Source organism: Medicago truncatula, chromosome 3 (assembly GCF_003473485.1).
Source record: "Medicago truncatula cultivar Jemalong A17 chromosome 3, MtrunA17r5.0-ANR, whole genome shotgun sequence".
NCBI lineage: Eukaryota > Viridiplantae > Streptophyta > Magnoliopsida > Fabales > Fabaceae > Medicago > Medicago truncatula.
The window spans coordinates 40,920,691-40,938,083 of NC_053044.1; the positions used below are offsets into that span (position 1 = coordinate 40,920,691).

At 32.7% G+C, this 17,393-nt stretch overlaps 2 protein-coding genes across 2 annotated transcripts; one reads left to right on the forward strand and one right to left on the reverse strand.

Annotated features, from left to right (window-relative positions):
- Positions 1-9,241: 9,241 nt before the first annotated feature.
- Positions 9,242-11,625, forward strand: LOC11429063 (uncharacterized). The gene is made up of 4 exons (XM_003601512.4): positions 9,242-9,660; positions 9,760-9,897; positions 9,986-10,184; positions 11,341-11,625. Exons 1-3 carry the CDS (start codon positions 9,250-9,252, stop codon positions 10,169-10,171), a joined length of 735 nt encoding a protein of 244 aa, XP_003601560.2. The 5' UTR covers positions 9,242-9,249; the 3' UTR covers positions 10,172-10,184; positions 11,341-11,625.
- A 2,828-nt stretch (positions 11,626-14,453) lies between these two features.
- Positions 14,454-16,180, reverse strand: LOC120579608 (serine/threonine-protein kinase rio2-like). Its single transcript, XM_039832084.1, has 5 exons — positions 16,102-16,180; positions 15,256-15,401; positions 15,054-15,107; positions 14,879-14,945; positions 14,454-14,497 (listed from the first exon to the last, which is right to left on the reverse strand). The coding sequence occupies exons 1-5, from the start codon at positions 16,178-16,180 to the stop codon at positions 14,454-14,456; spliced, it is 390 nt and encodes a 129-aa protein (XP_039688018.1).
- Between the last annotated feature and the right edge of the window lie 1,213 nt (positions 16,181-17,393).

A 17,393-nucleotide genomic window follows, 5' to 3' on the forward strand; every position in this document is an offset into this window, starting at 1 on the left:
TACGACACGTTAATTTCTCTTTCTTGAAATATCTATGTTGGATTATATAATGAGTATATCTAACATGTCTAATATAAAGCAAAGTAAACCCTCGCTTGGGTTCCTGAAAGTGTTTCTCGCTATCAAGCACGTCCCTGGATCAATGAAACGATCCAAAAACTCATCTAATGTCTCTTCCATTAGTCATTTACGTCCAAAACGTTAACTTGGTGTTAACGATGCTGAAGTGTCCGTTGCATTTGCTACTTCACTCGCATTGTTGGCCTTCCACACTATCAAGGACGTAATTGCATGGGATACCAAACATTACAATAGTCATTTGTGTCCCTCCTTTATTCTCATTATTCTTCTTCTCTCCCTCATCAAACAAATAACAACAACCTCAATTCCAAACCCTAAAACCTCATTTTCAATCTCAATTTCTCCTCTCTCTCATTTTCAAAGTTAATACCCAAATTGAATTGAGTATGATGACAATCAGGAAAATGATTTGGAGATCAATTTGTGTCTATTCTTTCTTCCTTTTTCCCTTCCCCATTCTTTTTTTTTAAACAACAAATATTTAGTCAATTTGCAACAACATCACAAGATGAGATGAGTTGCTTGGCACAAACAAAGAAACAGAGGAACAAAAACAAAGAAATAGAGGCAAGACACAAACAAAACAAACGTCTAAGCCCCCATTATCACAGCCACCAGTACATAGAAAATTATCCAAAGCATCACAGTAACATAAAACTTCACTCGTGGCCTCTACCCTCAACAACAGAACAACAAAATTAAAAGCTAAAATCTTCCTTCATCATCAAATTCGTCGTAGATTCTCAACCCAAAATTCTTATCACACATAAATATTCAAAAGCATCTATTCAATCCCATTTCTAATTGACCGAGAGAAAAAATTGAGGTTATTTGAAAAGAAAAAAAATTTAATTAGAAATTTGTTGTTGTTGATATTGTTGGTGGTGATGAAGTTTCACTCTATGTTGTTCTTGTTGATCTTCGCTTGATTTTTTGAGGATTTTATGGATTTATTGATTTTTTTTTGGATTTAGAATTTAGAGTTTTGTTTTTTGTTGATTTTGAGTTATCTCTATGAATATGAAAAATTCTGGGTAGAGATGTTGGAGAATATGAGTTTATGAGTTGTGTTGGAGAAGAAGGAATGAGATGTGTTGGAGAAGATGAAGACAGTAACATAATTATGGTCAGTTTGGTCCCTCTCGCCTACATGGACATCCATCAATTTAGTCTTTGCATGTGTGGAATGCCAATACAGCAACTGAAGTGGCAAGTCTAGCAGCCAGATCAACACAATTAACGTTCAGTTAACGTTTTGGACGTGAATGACAAACGGAAGAGACATTCAGGGAGTTTTTGGTTTGTTTCATTGATCTAGGGATGTACCTGATAGCGAGCAACACTTTCAGGGACCCAAATTAGGGTTTACTCTATAAAGCAATTAAAATTAGTATGTTTGTATTGAAAAAATTATTTATTATTAAAAAGTTATATAATTAATATAAAATGTATAAGTTTTAATGGAAAGTTACTATTTTAAACTTTTTAATATGTGTATATGCAAATTTGCACATGATACAAAAACTTTTATATAATTTAAACTTTTTTATATAAATTTTCAAATCATATAAGCCGAAAACTTTGTCCAAATTTTTAGAACAAAACATTAACATATAATATATATTTTAACAGCACGTTGACACTTATGATGTGTTATTATATCAATTAGCGAGTCTGTTCTGTGAGCTTAACTCAGTTTGTAACGATAATGTATAATATATGCAAGGTCCGGAATTCGAATCTCAGTCACCACAAAACAAAAAAATATCAATTAACGAGTCTCCTAGTATATAATTATTTTACATATCTATCTAATTATTCGTCAGTATATTAAATATTCTTTTTTACAAGTATACTAAATAAATTTTATGTATAATATATGTGATAACACATCATAAATTATTTTACATATTTATTTAATGATTCGCTAGTATATTAAATAAATTTTATGTATAAGATAAAAGTTGCAATGATCGTTAGATAAAAGTTGCAGAGAATAAAGATTTTCTTTAAGTTCTACCGAAAAGATGCAGAGAGATACTCAATAAATTATCTAAAGAGATACTATCCTATACAATGTTTAAACTTCTAGCTCAACGTGAACTTTTCTTTGGAAGTGTTGTACAAAAACCAACCTCATTGTGCTTTCATACGGATGTCAAACAAGAATATGCAAATCAGGGGCCACAAAATTCAAATAAATCAAAAACTAAAACCAAAAGTATATACTTTGCAACTGTAATCTGACTATACACTGCTAAACTTCCATGAGATTAAGCGGGTATCCAGAACAGTATAACAAAGTGAACATGCATCCAGAAGATTGAAAACACAAAGACGGAATGAATCGCTAGAAATCTGACCACAGAAAAATCACATTCATAGAAGTAGATTTGAATGAAATGGATATGAACATAAATCTATGTTGTGAATTCGGACAAAATCACACCAATAAATAACAAAGATGTGAGGAGCAAAGGAAATGGTAATCAATGGATTAAGTGTCTCCAAAAAAAAAAAAAAAAAACAGACATTAATCTAAGTGTAGAGCAACATTACAAGCATAATCAAAGCAATAAAGATAAGCAATGAAAGAAATGAACAAACACACCAAGATTGTTGACACAGTTCGGTCCAATATGACCTAATCTGGGGGAGAGAGTAGCCCTCCAATCCACTAAGATGAAAGTGTTACAATGAGTTACAAGAAATTAATTTATAAGCTTACAAAAGAACAAGTCCTAATTTCTACCCATTTTTCATATCACTCACCCGCACTCTCAATGAATCCTAAAATAAAACACAAAAGGAAGCTTTTCGATCTTTCCAATGGTGAAATCTCACAACCCAAAGTGTTTACAATGTTTCCCAACCTAAGAGAACCTCACTACAAAGACACTCAGCTCTAAAGTTACCTCCTTTGTAATCCAAGTTTCTCTCTCTAAAACCTCTTCTTCAAAATCTCCAAAGAAACACTTACATAGTACACAGTGACAGACAAAATCGTGTTGCGCCTGTCAGAATCGCGCCACGGTATAAACATACGACTCAAGGTACAACGACTTTATCCACAAATCGCGCCACGCCAGTACTAAATCGTGCCGCGGTTTGCCTTCAGCAGAAACCATCCATTCTGCCATGAAAATCGCGTCACGGCTCCCAAAACCGCGCCACGATTTTGACCTTTACAAAATCAGAAATTTGAAGTCAATTTCAACATTTCTCCACCTTGACTTCTAATTGGTGATGATGTCAGTTTAACCATCAACCACCATGCTGCTCTCTCCAAAAGGGAATTACTCTTCAACAAATTTGATCAAGTCCAAACAATGCTTGAACCTTGATCTCGGTAATGACTTGGTAAACACATCTGCCGGATTCTCTTCCGATACTACTTTTTCCACCACAATCTCTTTTCTTTCAAATTGTTGTTGAGTCTTGTCATTCTCGAAGTCTTCACTCCTTTATATAGAGGTGTGAAAGAGACGTTGTGAATTGTCAGCACATCAAAATAGAGTCGTTTGAAGCTTTAATCAATCATAAATGATCTTTTGCCTGATATGGTTATTGTCTTATGAATGATCAATTTCAAATCCATTCCCAGTATGCAGGAACATTGTTGCGGGCAGAGCTGTTATCCTTGTCTTGTAGCAGAGACACAAACTGGGTAGTGGAGATAGTGGTTGTACACTTCGTACAATTGTACTTTGTCAACGCTCTTCAAAGAACAAGCATCCAATGCCTTCAAATCCTTTCAAAATAGTCGTTGCTTCACTCTTCCAGTCTTCTACAATGCTTAGATGAGATTAAATCCATTGAACAAGCTTTGAAGATTTAAGTTTTGCATCTCCTGATGAACTACTGCTTCTGGTGATCTTGCTTCTGATGACGTCATCACTTCAGGAGCTCTTTGACTTCAGGAGCACTTATCTTCAGATGCTTCAAGCTTCCTTTTTGTTGATTCCATTGTTCTCTTTTGTTCTTTCAGAACCTAATAAAGATATCACATTTTTGTCTATGTTCCTGTACACTTGAACAAATATTAGCATATTCAATTAACAATTTTAATACCGTGTTATCATCAAAACTCTCAAAAGGGTAATGTTAAACAAATTTTGTTCTAACAATCTATTTAATTAACTACAATTAATAAATATGTTTCAATAAATAGTAAAAATTGTACGGTTAAAACAACAAAGAAATTGTAACCAAAAAAATAAATAACAAAGGAATCATTTCATTAAAAACCGTCCCCATCATTTTAAAATGAAAATGAGACGGATGGAGTTTAAAAGCAAAGGAATCATTTTTTTTTCTCCTTTTCTAGTGTGACGTTACCTTTGACTTATGAAGTAAAAAGGAATTAAGATATGATACCTCAATTTTTGACTTAAGAACTTATATTCATACACCCTCTGATTTAGAATATTTTTTGGCTTTTTGGGAAAAAAAAATCGACAGAAAGGTATTTTAAAATACCTCATTTTTGTACCGATTCCGACCCATCTTCTCACTTTTTTTCTTAGTCTTTTAGTTTTATCTTACTTTTTATTTTACATCTTTTAATTTAATTTTACTTTACATAATTTATTTTAATTTGTTTTTATTTCATTTCGTATTAGATTTATTTTATTTTTTATTATGTCTTTTTTTTATTTATTAATTAGTGTAAAAAAAAAAAAACAAAGTGTCAATAGGTCCAAAAATAAAATGTCCAAGGTCTAAAAAAAAAATTCAAGTCAAGTGTCAACTTTAACATTCATTTTTCAAAATTCATCATAATTGTCCATCATTTCCATTAAACCAATTTTCCATTTTTCATCAACCTCCTCACCTATAAATAGAGTCATCATTCCACACAATTTCACACACCAAAAGTTCTCTTGAATTGTCAAAGAACTTTTCTCTCTTCTCCCTATTTAGCTTGTGTTGACGAGCTATTCTTTTCTTCTCCCTCTTTTTTCTGTCCCTTAGGAAAAAGTACCTTCGGAAAAGTCCCTTCGGTAATTTTGTCGCTTTGGAATTTTGTCCATTCGGTTGTCCCTTTATTTTATTTTATTTTTATTTATTCCGCTTTTATATATATTTAAAAAAATGCAAAAAATATTAGGTTAGCAAAGGTTTTTTCATGGTGATCCAACGTCACTACGGAAATTCCTCATGCTTTTATTTTCTTGTTACGTTAGTTTACTTTTAGTTTTTAATTAATATAAAAAACAGTAAAAACATGCAAATAATAAAAATCAAAAAAATATTTTCATAACAAACCTTGATTCCAAAATCAAGTGATCCTTCTTTCTTTTATTTTTCTTAATCAAATTTTCAATCAATTTAATCATACCTCGGGTCCATTTTCTTTTAAATTAAAAAAATACAAACCAAATCTTATTTGCCACTTGACTTTTCTTTTAAAACCTTTTTCAAAACTAATAAAAATCACAAAACCAATCAAACGTCAATTTCTACCCCGAACTACGAGATTTTGATCACTTACGGGTACGTAGGCAAAGGACCACGTCCTTCCAAATCAATAAAAAATGTAAAAAAAATGTTCCTTTTCTTTTAATCACTACTTTTTAATTCCTTCTTTTAAACAAAAAAAGCAAGCAAGTTATAGCACGAAAAATAAATAAAATCAAGAGGTTCTCGCAGAGTACTACGAATATTTAGGGTGCTAATACCCTTCCCTAAATATAATCAACCCCGAACCCTTAATCTTTAAAAATGTGGTATTTGAACATTTTCCACTTTCTTTTGAAAAAATTAAATGTTCAGTCGTGAAATAATTAGTGAGTCAAAAGCTAATCAAATAGTCTTGATCTCCGAAAAATGACGAGACAGAAATGACGACTTCACTAGGGAGCCCCCCCTAAGAGGGTTGAGCCTAACTTGGCTTGATTTAAATTTTGTGCTACAACTTGCTTAAAAACAAAAACAAAAAATAAAGGATGGAAATACGTGTATATAAGTTCTCCCTCTTCTTTCTTCTTTCTAACGTGAGTGGTGAGATAAAATGCCGTCACCTTTACTTATGTTCAAGAATATGTGGCGGTGTCATTTTATTAAGGTGTAGAAAAAATGCCGTCACCTTTGTGATTTTAACCTCGTATGTTGTTATCGAATGCCAGTTATGTTTGTCATTTACCTATATAATCGGATGATATTTCCCAACGTTTGATATGAATATTTCTTAGTCTTAAATCCTTAAGGGTCTATTTGGAAGGACTTGATTTTCTTTTCTAAACCACGCTATCGGTAAATTGTTTCTAAAAATGAATGAAGTGTCATTGAATTGCTATATAATCTTTAAGTATTTCATAAAGTTCTATCAATGTTTTTAAAAATCTCAAATATAAATTTAAGATATAGATCTAGCCTTTCAAAACCCTCCAAAATTCTTCTCTCAGACATACCTTTAGTTTCTCTTAATTTGACTCATTCACTTCTATGAATTGGTAAGTATCATACCCCAATTTTTGACCTAAGGCCCCACTAACACGTGTCACTTGACCCTGATCGGACTTTAACATTTCAAGAAAAATTCGGCAGAGAGGTATTTTAAAATACCTCATCTTTGTACCAATTCCGACCATCTTCTCACGTTATTTATTGTTAGTCTTTTTCCATCTTTTATTTAGCCTTGATTTCATTTTATCTTTTTTTTGTTTTATTTTTCATTTTTTGTTAGTTCAAATTACGTCTACTAGTTTTTTTATATAACCTTTTTTTTAATATGTCCAAAAAATATGTCCATGGGGTCCGTTTCATCAGCGCCTCAAAAGTCAGAACTTTTTTCTTTCCTTTCTCAACACCAAACGCGTACCACACCATCATGCCCCATTCAAGCCATTCAATTCACCATTCAATTCCAATTCAAAACTCATTAATCTGTTTCTTATTTCATTAACCTCTGATTCTTTAAAAGAGGGGGAATTTTCTACAACCAAAAGGGGACAAAAAATTTCAAACCAGGAAAAAACAGACAAAAATTTTCAACCAAAAGAGCATCATCAAACCCTAGCCGCAAACCTGCATTCAACAAATTTCCGAAACCCACACAAACTCCTCACAACCGAACCAACATTTCTCCAAATCCCAGCAACCGATTCGCAAAAACACGTAACCTCACCCTTCAATACAACAACGCCGAATCCGACTCAACAACACCGAATCCGAGCCAAAGGTGCAACCGACAGATCCAGATCGAACCAAACCAACAAGTTCCGATCCAAAACATCACCGTTCCAACAAAGGTAGGTCGAATCTTCTCCCTTAGATCTAGGTTTATACGCTGGGTTTTTGAATGTTTTAAAGTTGAAAACGGAACCAGAAAAGAGAATAGAAGTAGAAAGAGTTTTTTTAAAAAAAAGGGGTAAACTTTAAATTTTCCGGCGGCGGCGCCGCCACTCTTGGCCAGCCACCACCGCCGGAAAACTCATGAGGATGAAGAACAATAAGAGAGAGGAGAGAGCTTTTTATGAGAGAAAGAGAAGTAAGAGAGAGAAACTTGTGTTAAAAATGAAAAAAACCGGCTCTACACATATATATACTATCAGGGCTATTCTGCTTGCGGTCAGCGACATCAAGCAAACGTAACAACTGCAATCTCTCGATCGATTAACGGATTCTAGCTTTTTAAACGATATTATCACAATCACTCGACAATATCATTCGTGTCCAAATGATATCGTTATTTTTAAGGGATCGTTTAAACATCGATTTCCCAAACATTTAAACGATCACAAAGTCGATTGGATAATTTAATCGACGATTTCTCAACTGATTAAATTATCCAAAAGAATTAAGTTCTAGATTAAAAGTGATTATCAAATATTAACATTCATGTCTAGAGTGATAACTTAAGATAGATTGTTATTCTATTTCTAGATTCAAAAGTATGTGTCCATATCATTTTGAATCTCAATAAAACAATAAAAGCAAGAATAACAACAATATTGAATAAATAGCTAGAACCATATATTAAATGATCAAAAGATTACATAATAGCTTGTTTGAATACATCAAAACCACAAGAGTAGATATAGCTACATATGTCTATGATAGCTTTGCAAAGGATGAAGAAAAGATGAAGATTCCATGACAAGATCCATGTCGTCTCAACAAATTTTGGCTTGAATCTACTCCTAACTACTTTGCTTTGTGTTTCTCTCTCTAGAAAAGGGTAGTACATTTCTTTTTTATATAAAAGAAAATGACTCTAAATAATAAATGACAAAAAAACATATAAAGTAAATCTATAATTTCATACGGGGCGGGTCGTAATAAAAGCAAAACGAGCCCAAACAAAAACAATGCACTCAACTTTTGGCTTATAATAAGATTTTTTTTTTCTGACCCACTTTTCAAAAAAAAATTCTAGTCTGACCCCCTTTTGAAAATTTTTTCTAAAATGACCCACTTTTTTTTTTTTTTTTTTTATTGTCTTTTAGTGGCGTTCCCGCCACCTGTAACGGCGGGACTGGGCCGCCGGTCTGACACATGTCACATCGTGACTGGTCAGCTTTTTTTTTTATTTTTTTTGTTGTCATTCCCGCCATTTCAAATGGCGGGACCGATTTTTTTATTTTTTTTTTCGTTTTTGCTTTTTTTAATTTATTTGAGAAATAAATTTCAATTTTAATTTATTTGAACAAAATCTAGATTTTATTTTGAATATATATATCTTGAAATAATATATATGTCATTTCGTCGGATAATTTATCGGTGAAAAATATATATTTCGTCGGATAATAATAATATATATATATATATAATTTATCGATAAAAAAAATTATTTCGTCGGATAATTTTTCACCGATAAATTATATATATATTCGTCGGAGATCCTAAATTATCCAATTAAAAAAACAAAAATGAAAAACTGGATGGTTTGTGGTGTGTGAAACTGATTTAAAAAATGGTATATATATTATTGGATGCGAAAAATTAATATCAAATGTACATTGGTTTAGTGGTAACACTGAATGGCAATGACCCGTATGCGCCTGGTTCGATTCCCCCTGGGTGCAAAATTGAAATTTTTTCAAAAGTGGGTCATTTTGGAAATTTTTTTCAAAAGGGGGTCAGACTGGAATTTTTTTTTTGAAAAGTGGATCAGGAAAAAAAAAAATTCTTTTATAATAAAGAGGAATCGCGTGGGTTAGGTATATGTGGAATTGGGATTCTTCTTTCCTTCCATTTTGCAGAATGTCGAAGGGATCCAATACCTGTTTGTTCGGCGTCATCCGACCTGCTGCGGATAGCTGTGATGAAAGAGGGAAGTCGGTGAAATCCAAACCCGAATTGCAACCTGAACCGGAATTGCCATCGGAACTGAAGTCGGAACCGGAATTGCCACCGGAACTGAAGTCGCAACCGAAACAGAGAGAGAAATATGAATGGGAATCGAAACGCGTTGAAGATCTTGAGATGAGTGACTTCTCTATGTTTGACGATGACATTGAGCCTTTTATGTTTATATGCGCGCGCTTTATTTACAAGAATAAGGCCCAGATTCAAAAAGATAAGGAGATTGAAGTAGCCATGGCTGAGTATCGTGAGTGCTCTCGCAACCTAAGTGTAAGTAACTCATCTATCTATTTCAATTTCATTGTCTTGTGTTTCACTCTCTTAATTTTAATTTTAATAATTCATTCTGGACAACACAACACAACACAGGTGTTCGATGCTATCCCCGTTCCAAAAATCTCAGGAAAATGTGGGGGTGTCGGTCCCCTTCCTATGACCGATGATCGTCGCCTTTTTCTCACTCCCGCCTGCCACCTTGCCTTAGACAATTACAATGCTGAGAATCAGGCAGGTTTCAATACTTATGTTGATTATAATATGTTTATGTTTATTCATTCATTCATTGATCATCTAATATACTATTATTATTTTTTAGGGTCCAAATTTCGTTTTTGTTGACGTTGTCAAGACAACCTATAGACCCGGTGGTTTCTATTACATTACCTTTCAAGCACAAGAAGAAATTCCCAACAGCCCTGTTATAGCTTTTCAGGCCGAAGTCAGGATTTGGAGGACTGACCCACCTATCATCATCAAGTCGTGTGCCATTAAAACTACTTAACACACTCACCATGGTAATATAATTGCTGATACCAGAGTTTATAGTTGCTAACCTTCACCCAGTTTCTGTTTTTGTTTTTCTTTCATCAAATTCAAATTTACTTTTAACTTCATCATGTTTCTAGGCTACCATAAATCGTTGCTAAATAAATCATCCGAGAAACAGTTCCATTACTGTTTATCTCATTTTGCCCAAAAGATATGGGAAAAAAAGGATTTAGAGGGATTCAATCCCTATTATGCTGCAAAAACGATGCTTAACCACTGTTCCATCATTTTTCTAATAACACATGTAATCTATGTATATTAATGCGATCTTATGCTGATTACAACATTAAGTTGTGTGCCATTAAAACCTAATAACACCATGGTAACAATATTATCCATTCCTTACATCATGTTTAATCTTTTCTTGGTTAATATACTATTATAGTTCCTTTGAAATTGTATTTGATTTTGATATTGATAATAAGCGTCAATCATTTTATTTCTTCATGAAATTCACAATTATGAAAACTTCAAGTTTATAACTTATATTTTCAAGACAGAGAATACAACTTTTTTAACTGACATGATAAATGGTGATATAAATGCTTAGGTTTCTGCTGGTCTATCTGCATCCCATGTAAATTTCTTTTGTAGTTTGCTCATGTATTGAATGAATTGAATTGATTGTATCCTGTTTTATCTATCTCCGAGAGTAGGTATCAAATTCCACTTGCTTTTGAAGTGTACGAAACACAAGTATAAACAGTTAATTCAGCCTAGTAGAATTTTTTATTAACGATTAAAGAATGCATAGGAAATATTGAGAATTGAGTAGATATTATTGTTTATTGAATTAGAAATTTTAACATTGAAATATTGAGATTTAGCATGTGGAATTTGTATCATCAATTATTTGTGTATTCTGCTTCCTTGTGTGAACTAAAGGCACCTACTCTAATCCATCATTCAAACGTTACCATCAATTATTATTGGCGTTTTAAATTCATGTACGGCAATACTTGATTCTGCAAAACTGAAACAGAGCATTAGATCTTATGCTGATTTCTGCAATGCAAGTCATGCTTGTAGGGACATGTAACTTTTCATTTTACCTTCATGAAGCTCACTGATATATCCCTATGGTTTACCCCCTAACCCTAATTTTTTTATTCAATTTTACAGGAAATTATGTCCAATGCATCCACCTGCTGTGAATTTACCTTCCATGAATCTGATTTTGGTTATGTACAAACCCAAGCTAGCCCGGACAAACTTCTGGGTGTAGTGAATTAAACGTGGTGTTTATGTAGATAGTATATTTGCTAGAAAATTTGGGATTTTAACGTCGCATGTCATGTTATTTCACACCAACGAATGTCACTAACACTAATGTTTGTCATTTATCTTTATAATCGGATGACATTTCCCAACGCTTGATATGAATATATGCAAGTCTTGAATCCAATAGTTTCATTTGTTTCTTAATTTGAGCTACACCGTACATTAAATTGCTTCGGACAAGAGATATCATTTCTCATTTTTGGAATACTGAACATTTGAGGCAATTTGTCTTATTACACACTAGTGAGAAATGGATATTAAGCGAGGAAGAGGTCTTACTGTTAGCCATTACATTAAAATGAAGTGCTTAGAATAAAACATCATTTATAATTGATAATACTATAGTTGTTAAGCTTCAGCCAGTTTTTCTTTTAACACCACTTTTTGTTGTGCTTTATTTGGAAGCTGCTTTATGTTTTTTCCTATTGACTTCATAAGTCAGCCTTTTTTCGCCTCACAGTAAAAAATGCTGACCATTTTCTTTAAAATAGATTGAATTCAAGTTAGGCATTAACACATATAAGTTTAATAAATAACCTTGAGTCGCAATTTGTATATAATAGTGTTCTTTTTTTAAACAATGGTGTTTTTTAAATAAGGGTAAAACTTGAATGAAAAAGTTACAACTTATTTCATGGAATTAGAATTTGTTAATTTACATCATGACATATCCAAACAATAACAGAATGGACATCTTTCTATTCTTCTTTATATCACTCCATTCACTTTTCTTCCTGCTCCCCTCCATTCATTTTAAAATATCCAAACATAACCCAAGTTGCAACTCCAACGCCCACAATGTAAAAGTCCCATTTTACACTCAACAACTTGTATGTAGGCATGTCAATGGGATGGGGTGGAGAAAGGTTTCACCTTCTACGTCCTCATATCCCCGACTCACATATACTTACACGTGTTACCTTATCTATATCCAACGGACATGAGTTATATTTCCGTCTCCAACGAGTTTGGGTATCCTCGTCCCATTCTCATCTCCACATTGAATATTTTTTTAATAAAAGAAGTTTTTCCCAACTCCAAATGCAATGATGTAATGCATTATCTATCAATATGACCACTTTAACAATTTCTTTGACGGGATAATTTTGCTGCTCCTTTAAATTTCAATGACTTTTTTTATAACATGGCAAGTCTCAATTGGTAATAAAGCAATTTTCTACATTCGGGGTCGGTTTGTGTTTGAGTTTAGGGTGGTGCTTTAAAATTGGAAAAAACTCCAACAGATGCCTAAATCCAATTAAAACGGGAAAAATCCATTAAATCAGTGTGGATTTGGCCAGGTAGCTGCGGTTACTGGTTTCACTGCCAAGTCTACTTGTATGTTATATGAGGAACATCACAGATAGATTGTTCTAACTTTTTCAATGATTACGAAGGCATTACCCTTAACCTCGTGGCAGGGACACTTTCTGGTTTATATTAAACAGCCACTTTAATTAAGCAAAGCATTGATCGCTCTCTGATTAGTTCTTAAATCTTTAATTCAAAAGGCAATGATCAACAAGATATAAACAAAATTACGTTTGTATCATAAGGACCCAATGCATTAGAGTTGATTCCAGAACATAAAACATTATGGGGTAGTATAAGTAAACGCGACGCTTAATTGATTCTTACAAATGTTTTCTTACACAAAAAAAATAAAAGAATAGTTTTCAGATATAATTTTATCATAGTGTAACACTTGTTTAATCATCAAGGTATCAACACTTGTTTGAAAATTCAAAAATATTATCATCTGTTCGTTAAAATACAATATTACTATTTTTTTTTCTTTCGTTTTTCACTAAACAATCACAAAAGTAAAGGATGGGTTAAGTTTTTTTGGTAATAAACACAAGAAAAATTCTGGATTAAAAGGGAACACAAGAACACTAAAACTTTCTCGGAAGTTATCGGAAACTAAACACCAATTTGAGATTTAGAAAAATTGAAGGAAAATTCGCGGAAAGGAATTGAAAGAGTTGGAGGGAAATTTACAACTTATTTTATGGAATTAGAATTTGTACATTTACATCATGACATATCCAAACAATAATAGAATGGACATCTTTCTATTCTTCTTTATATCACTCCATTCACTTTTCTTCCTCTTTGCTCCCCTCCATTCATTTTAAAATATCCAAACATAACCCAAATTACAACTCCATTCACTTTTCTATATCGAAGTACAAAAAAGTAATTCGGTCCGAGTTTTTTTAGCAAATCTAGCAAACCCTAATAGTAGAAAATGATGAATCAAGTATGCAAATAACCTCATGTACATGTAAGCCACATCATATCATAAAATTAAAAGCGTTTTGAAATCCCGAGGGTTAGCTGAAAGAATCACTTTTACAAACTTAAATCAAAATATAGCCTAATAGTAAAATAAAACATTCAAGCTTTAGTACCTTGTGCATATTTAAGTCTTAAATAAAATACTAGTAGTACCTTATAAAACATTCAAGCTAAGTACCACACACTTTATCAATTTTCCTTATAAAATAACCTAGTAGTTAATTAAGATAAAAGTCCACTCCATTCAACGGTTATGGAAATGACAACCTTGATGAATCTTTCCTTTATCAACTTCGCAGCAAACTTCTCTTCCCCTAATATGTTTCTCTTAGCCTGCATCATGAGAGGAAAACACAACTATAATTTTATACTTGAATATACACCTCATGCACCAAATAGAAATAATAATGTGATTTTTTTTTGTAGTAGTAGTAAGGAACCACTTTCCGTACTATGCACCAAATAGAAATAAATAATAATAATACTATATACTTAATGGATGGAATGTGAAGACCGAGGAAATCATGTATCTCACTCACCCTCAAGTAAAATTATATATAAAGCTAATGGGAAAGAAGATGAAATATAAGTAAATAAGCTAATGGAAGAGTTTGTTAAAGAGGGAACTTGTAGGCATAACTTACATGGACTATTCACGAACAAGGAGAAGGACTCCATCGACTGTTGGGATCATCAACTACAAAGTAATTGGAAACAACATTATTGATAAACAACCAAATATATTGAAATAGAGCAAGTGTGGTAAAGTTGTTCTTTATGTAGCTTTTGATTGTATGTCACATGAGGAACATGACATACGCAGCTTCTTTTCATTGTTCTAACTTTTTCAATTGATTACGAAGACTCTACCCTTAAGTTAACCTTGTGTCAGGGTCACTCTCAGGTTTATATTATTAAACAGTCATCATAACCTTTAATTAAATTTTTCTCATTTTCTCTCAACATATGATGATCCCTCCTAATAAAAATACTATCAAATTTTTAACCTTTAATTATATTTTATTTTCCTTTCATTCATTTCTATAAAACAAGAATTAGAAACAGGATGTGCACATACCAGTTGAAGTGCTTGGAATGTCTTCCTGATGATGCTCTACTTCTTCTTCTTCTTCTTCTTCTTCTTCCTGCAGTTGGCAAATCCAGTGGAGAAAACAAAAAGCAAAAGGTTATTATTGAGTTTAGATGATTAAAATATAGAGAACAGAGTATGAAATAGAACACAACACACACACCTTCAGCTCTGAAGTTGTTGGACAAAAGCGCTTCCTTAAGAGTTTCTTATGCTCCTGTTGAATGATAATAATAAATTAACATCAGACGGATTGGCTAAATTAATTAAACAGAATGTTGTGTTGTTTTGTAGGGATCATTTACTTAATTAATTAATTAACCCTAATATAATAAAATAAAAACAAGGAAGGAGACATATACTACCTCAGCTCCCAAATTCTCAATTTCTTCGTCACCATCCTCCTCATCATCGTCATCGTCATCACCATTCTCCTCCTCCTCCTCGCCGACATCCTCCTCATCATCGTCACCATTCTCCTCCTCCTCCTCGTCATCATCATCATCATGGCCTTGTGGTCCATGGTGGTGCAAAGATTCAATTGCCGCACAAGTGGCAAATGCATAACAATAATTTACATAAATTAATATATTCTATTAAATAATAATAATAATAATCCTCTCAAAATAATAATAATAATAATAGTAATAATAATAATATACTATATATAAATAGTGTAACTCAAAAGCGCTTAGATAAAATGCCACAAGTCTTTTCTAACTTAACCAAGGTCGTAAGGAATTTAAAAACCAACTACATTTTTTAATTGAATTTTTTTGTTTTTTTTTTCAAATTCAAATTTAAAAAGATCCAAATTGAATATTGAAATTGAAATGTTAAAGATATTAAACAAAATAATTATATTAAGAGTTTAATAGTGGTGGATTGACGGTACAAAATAATTTTGCACACACAACCAATCAAAACTTTCTGAATCGCCACATCAATTAATGTTTTTAATTTAAGTAGGCCAAACTTGATAATTCAAAACTTGATAATCACACACTCACACTTCACAAAGCAACGAGCCTTGAATGAGATATGGAAGGCTCATTTTTACAGGAATCAAAGTAATAACAGTTTTATTAGCATCTTAAATCCATATTGGCTCAGCAATACAACGAGACACATTTGTAAAAAAACATACGTGAGCTTGATATTATGCCACTGATTCTTGAAGAATGGAAGATGTAAACTGAGGTTTTTCATACCGAATAAAACACTACGAATCGCTTCCATCGAAGGGAAACCAACTTTCCGAGCATATCTGAAATTGCACCTTGAATACATGGAAACCTGACCTAAATACTAGTAGTGTGCATTTGCATCTATACTATAGCATGTAAAGAGAATAGTAAGAGCTGGTTTCTTACTGCATTCATCAATTCCATATGCGTTCATTTAATTTATACGTATAAGTGTTGTTTGTTTCATTATTAACTTTTTATGTTTTGAAAACTCTATTTCCATGTTGATTACTGTGGGGAATATTTGTTTAGAAGACGCAGATGAAAGAAGCTCCATGAGGAAAAACTGAATAAGACTTGGAATTTGTAGGAACTATTTTAAAGTTGAATTTTGCTAGGAAGCTTGTTTTGTTTAGTTGTTTTAGTGCTATAGAATTTTAATCGATTTAATCTCCTTTTGTAAAGTGGTATACTTGGTACTCTTAAGTGCAGTCAATCTTCTTAGTAACCTCCTTCAAAAAAATAAAAAATAAATCTTCTTAGTAAGCATTTAGTATGAGATGTCACAAATTTTCACGCATACATTTTGCAAAAATTGTCTCTGGCTCTCTGCAATACAAAACATTGCAGACTTCACATGATTTTGACGCATGTTATCATTTTGATATTCACATGAGAGGGGAACTCTGGTTAATGAGTGGAATAGATCAAGTGCTCATTTCAGAGGAATACTCTCAAGTGTGAGGGGAGATATCTCTATGGGCACTTCCGAGAGATTTTACGATCATTGTCCTTTGGTGTTAAAGGTGGGAGAGTGGGATTGGGGGCCTAAACCGTTTCGATTTAACAATTTTTTGTTAGAAAATATGAAGTTTAAGGGAGTAGTGGAGGAGGCATGGAGGAGTCAAAATGTGAGTGGTTGAATAAGTTTGTGTTGAAAGAAGAGCTCAAAGGTCTTAAATCTAAGATCAAAAAGTGGAATACGTAGGAGTATGGAGGAAAGGGTTTGAGTGATAGTGAGCTTTGTTTGCGGAAAGACAAATTTTTTGAATTACGGAGATTACTTAAGCAAAAGACTTGTCGATTGTGCAAAGGTTTTCATTATCGGATTAAATTATAGTGACTCTTCATTATCTAATATGAATAAATGCTAACTACTTAAGCTCTCTATCAGATTAAATGATCAACCTTTGGTATGATGATTGATTGATACTTTCTACCATATGTTAAAGGTTATGTTGTACCAATATGTTTATCTAATGCTTCGCTTACGTCAACATAATGAAACCAATCAAATGATGTTTAATGCTTGACAC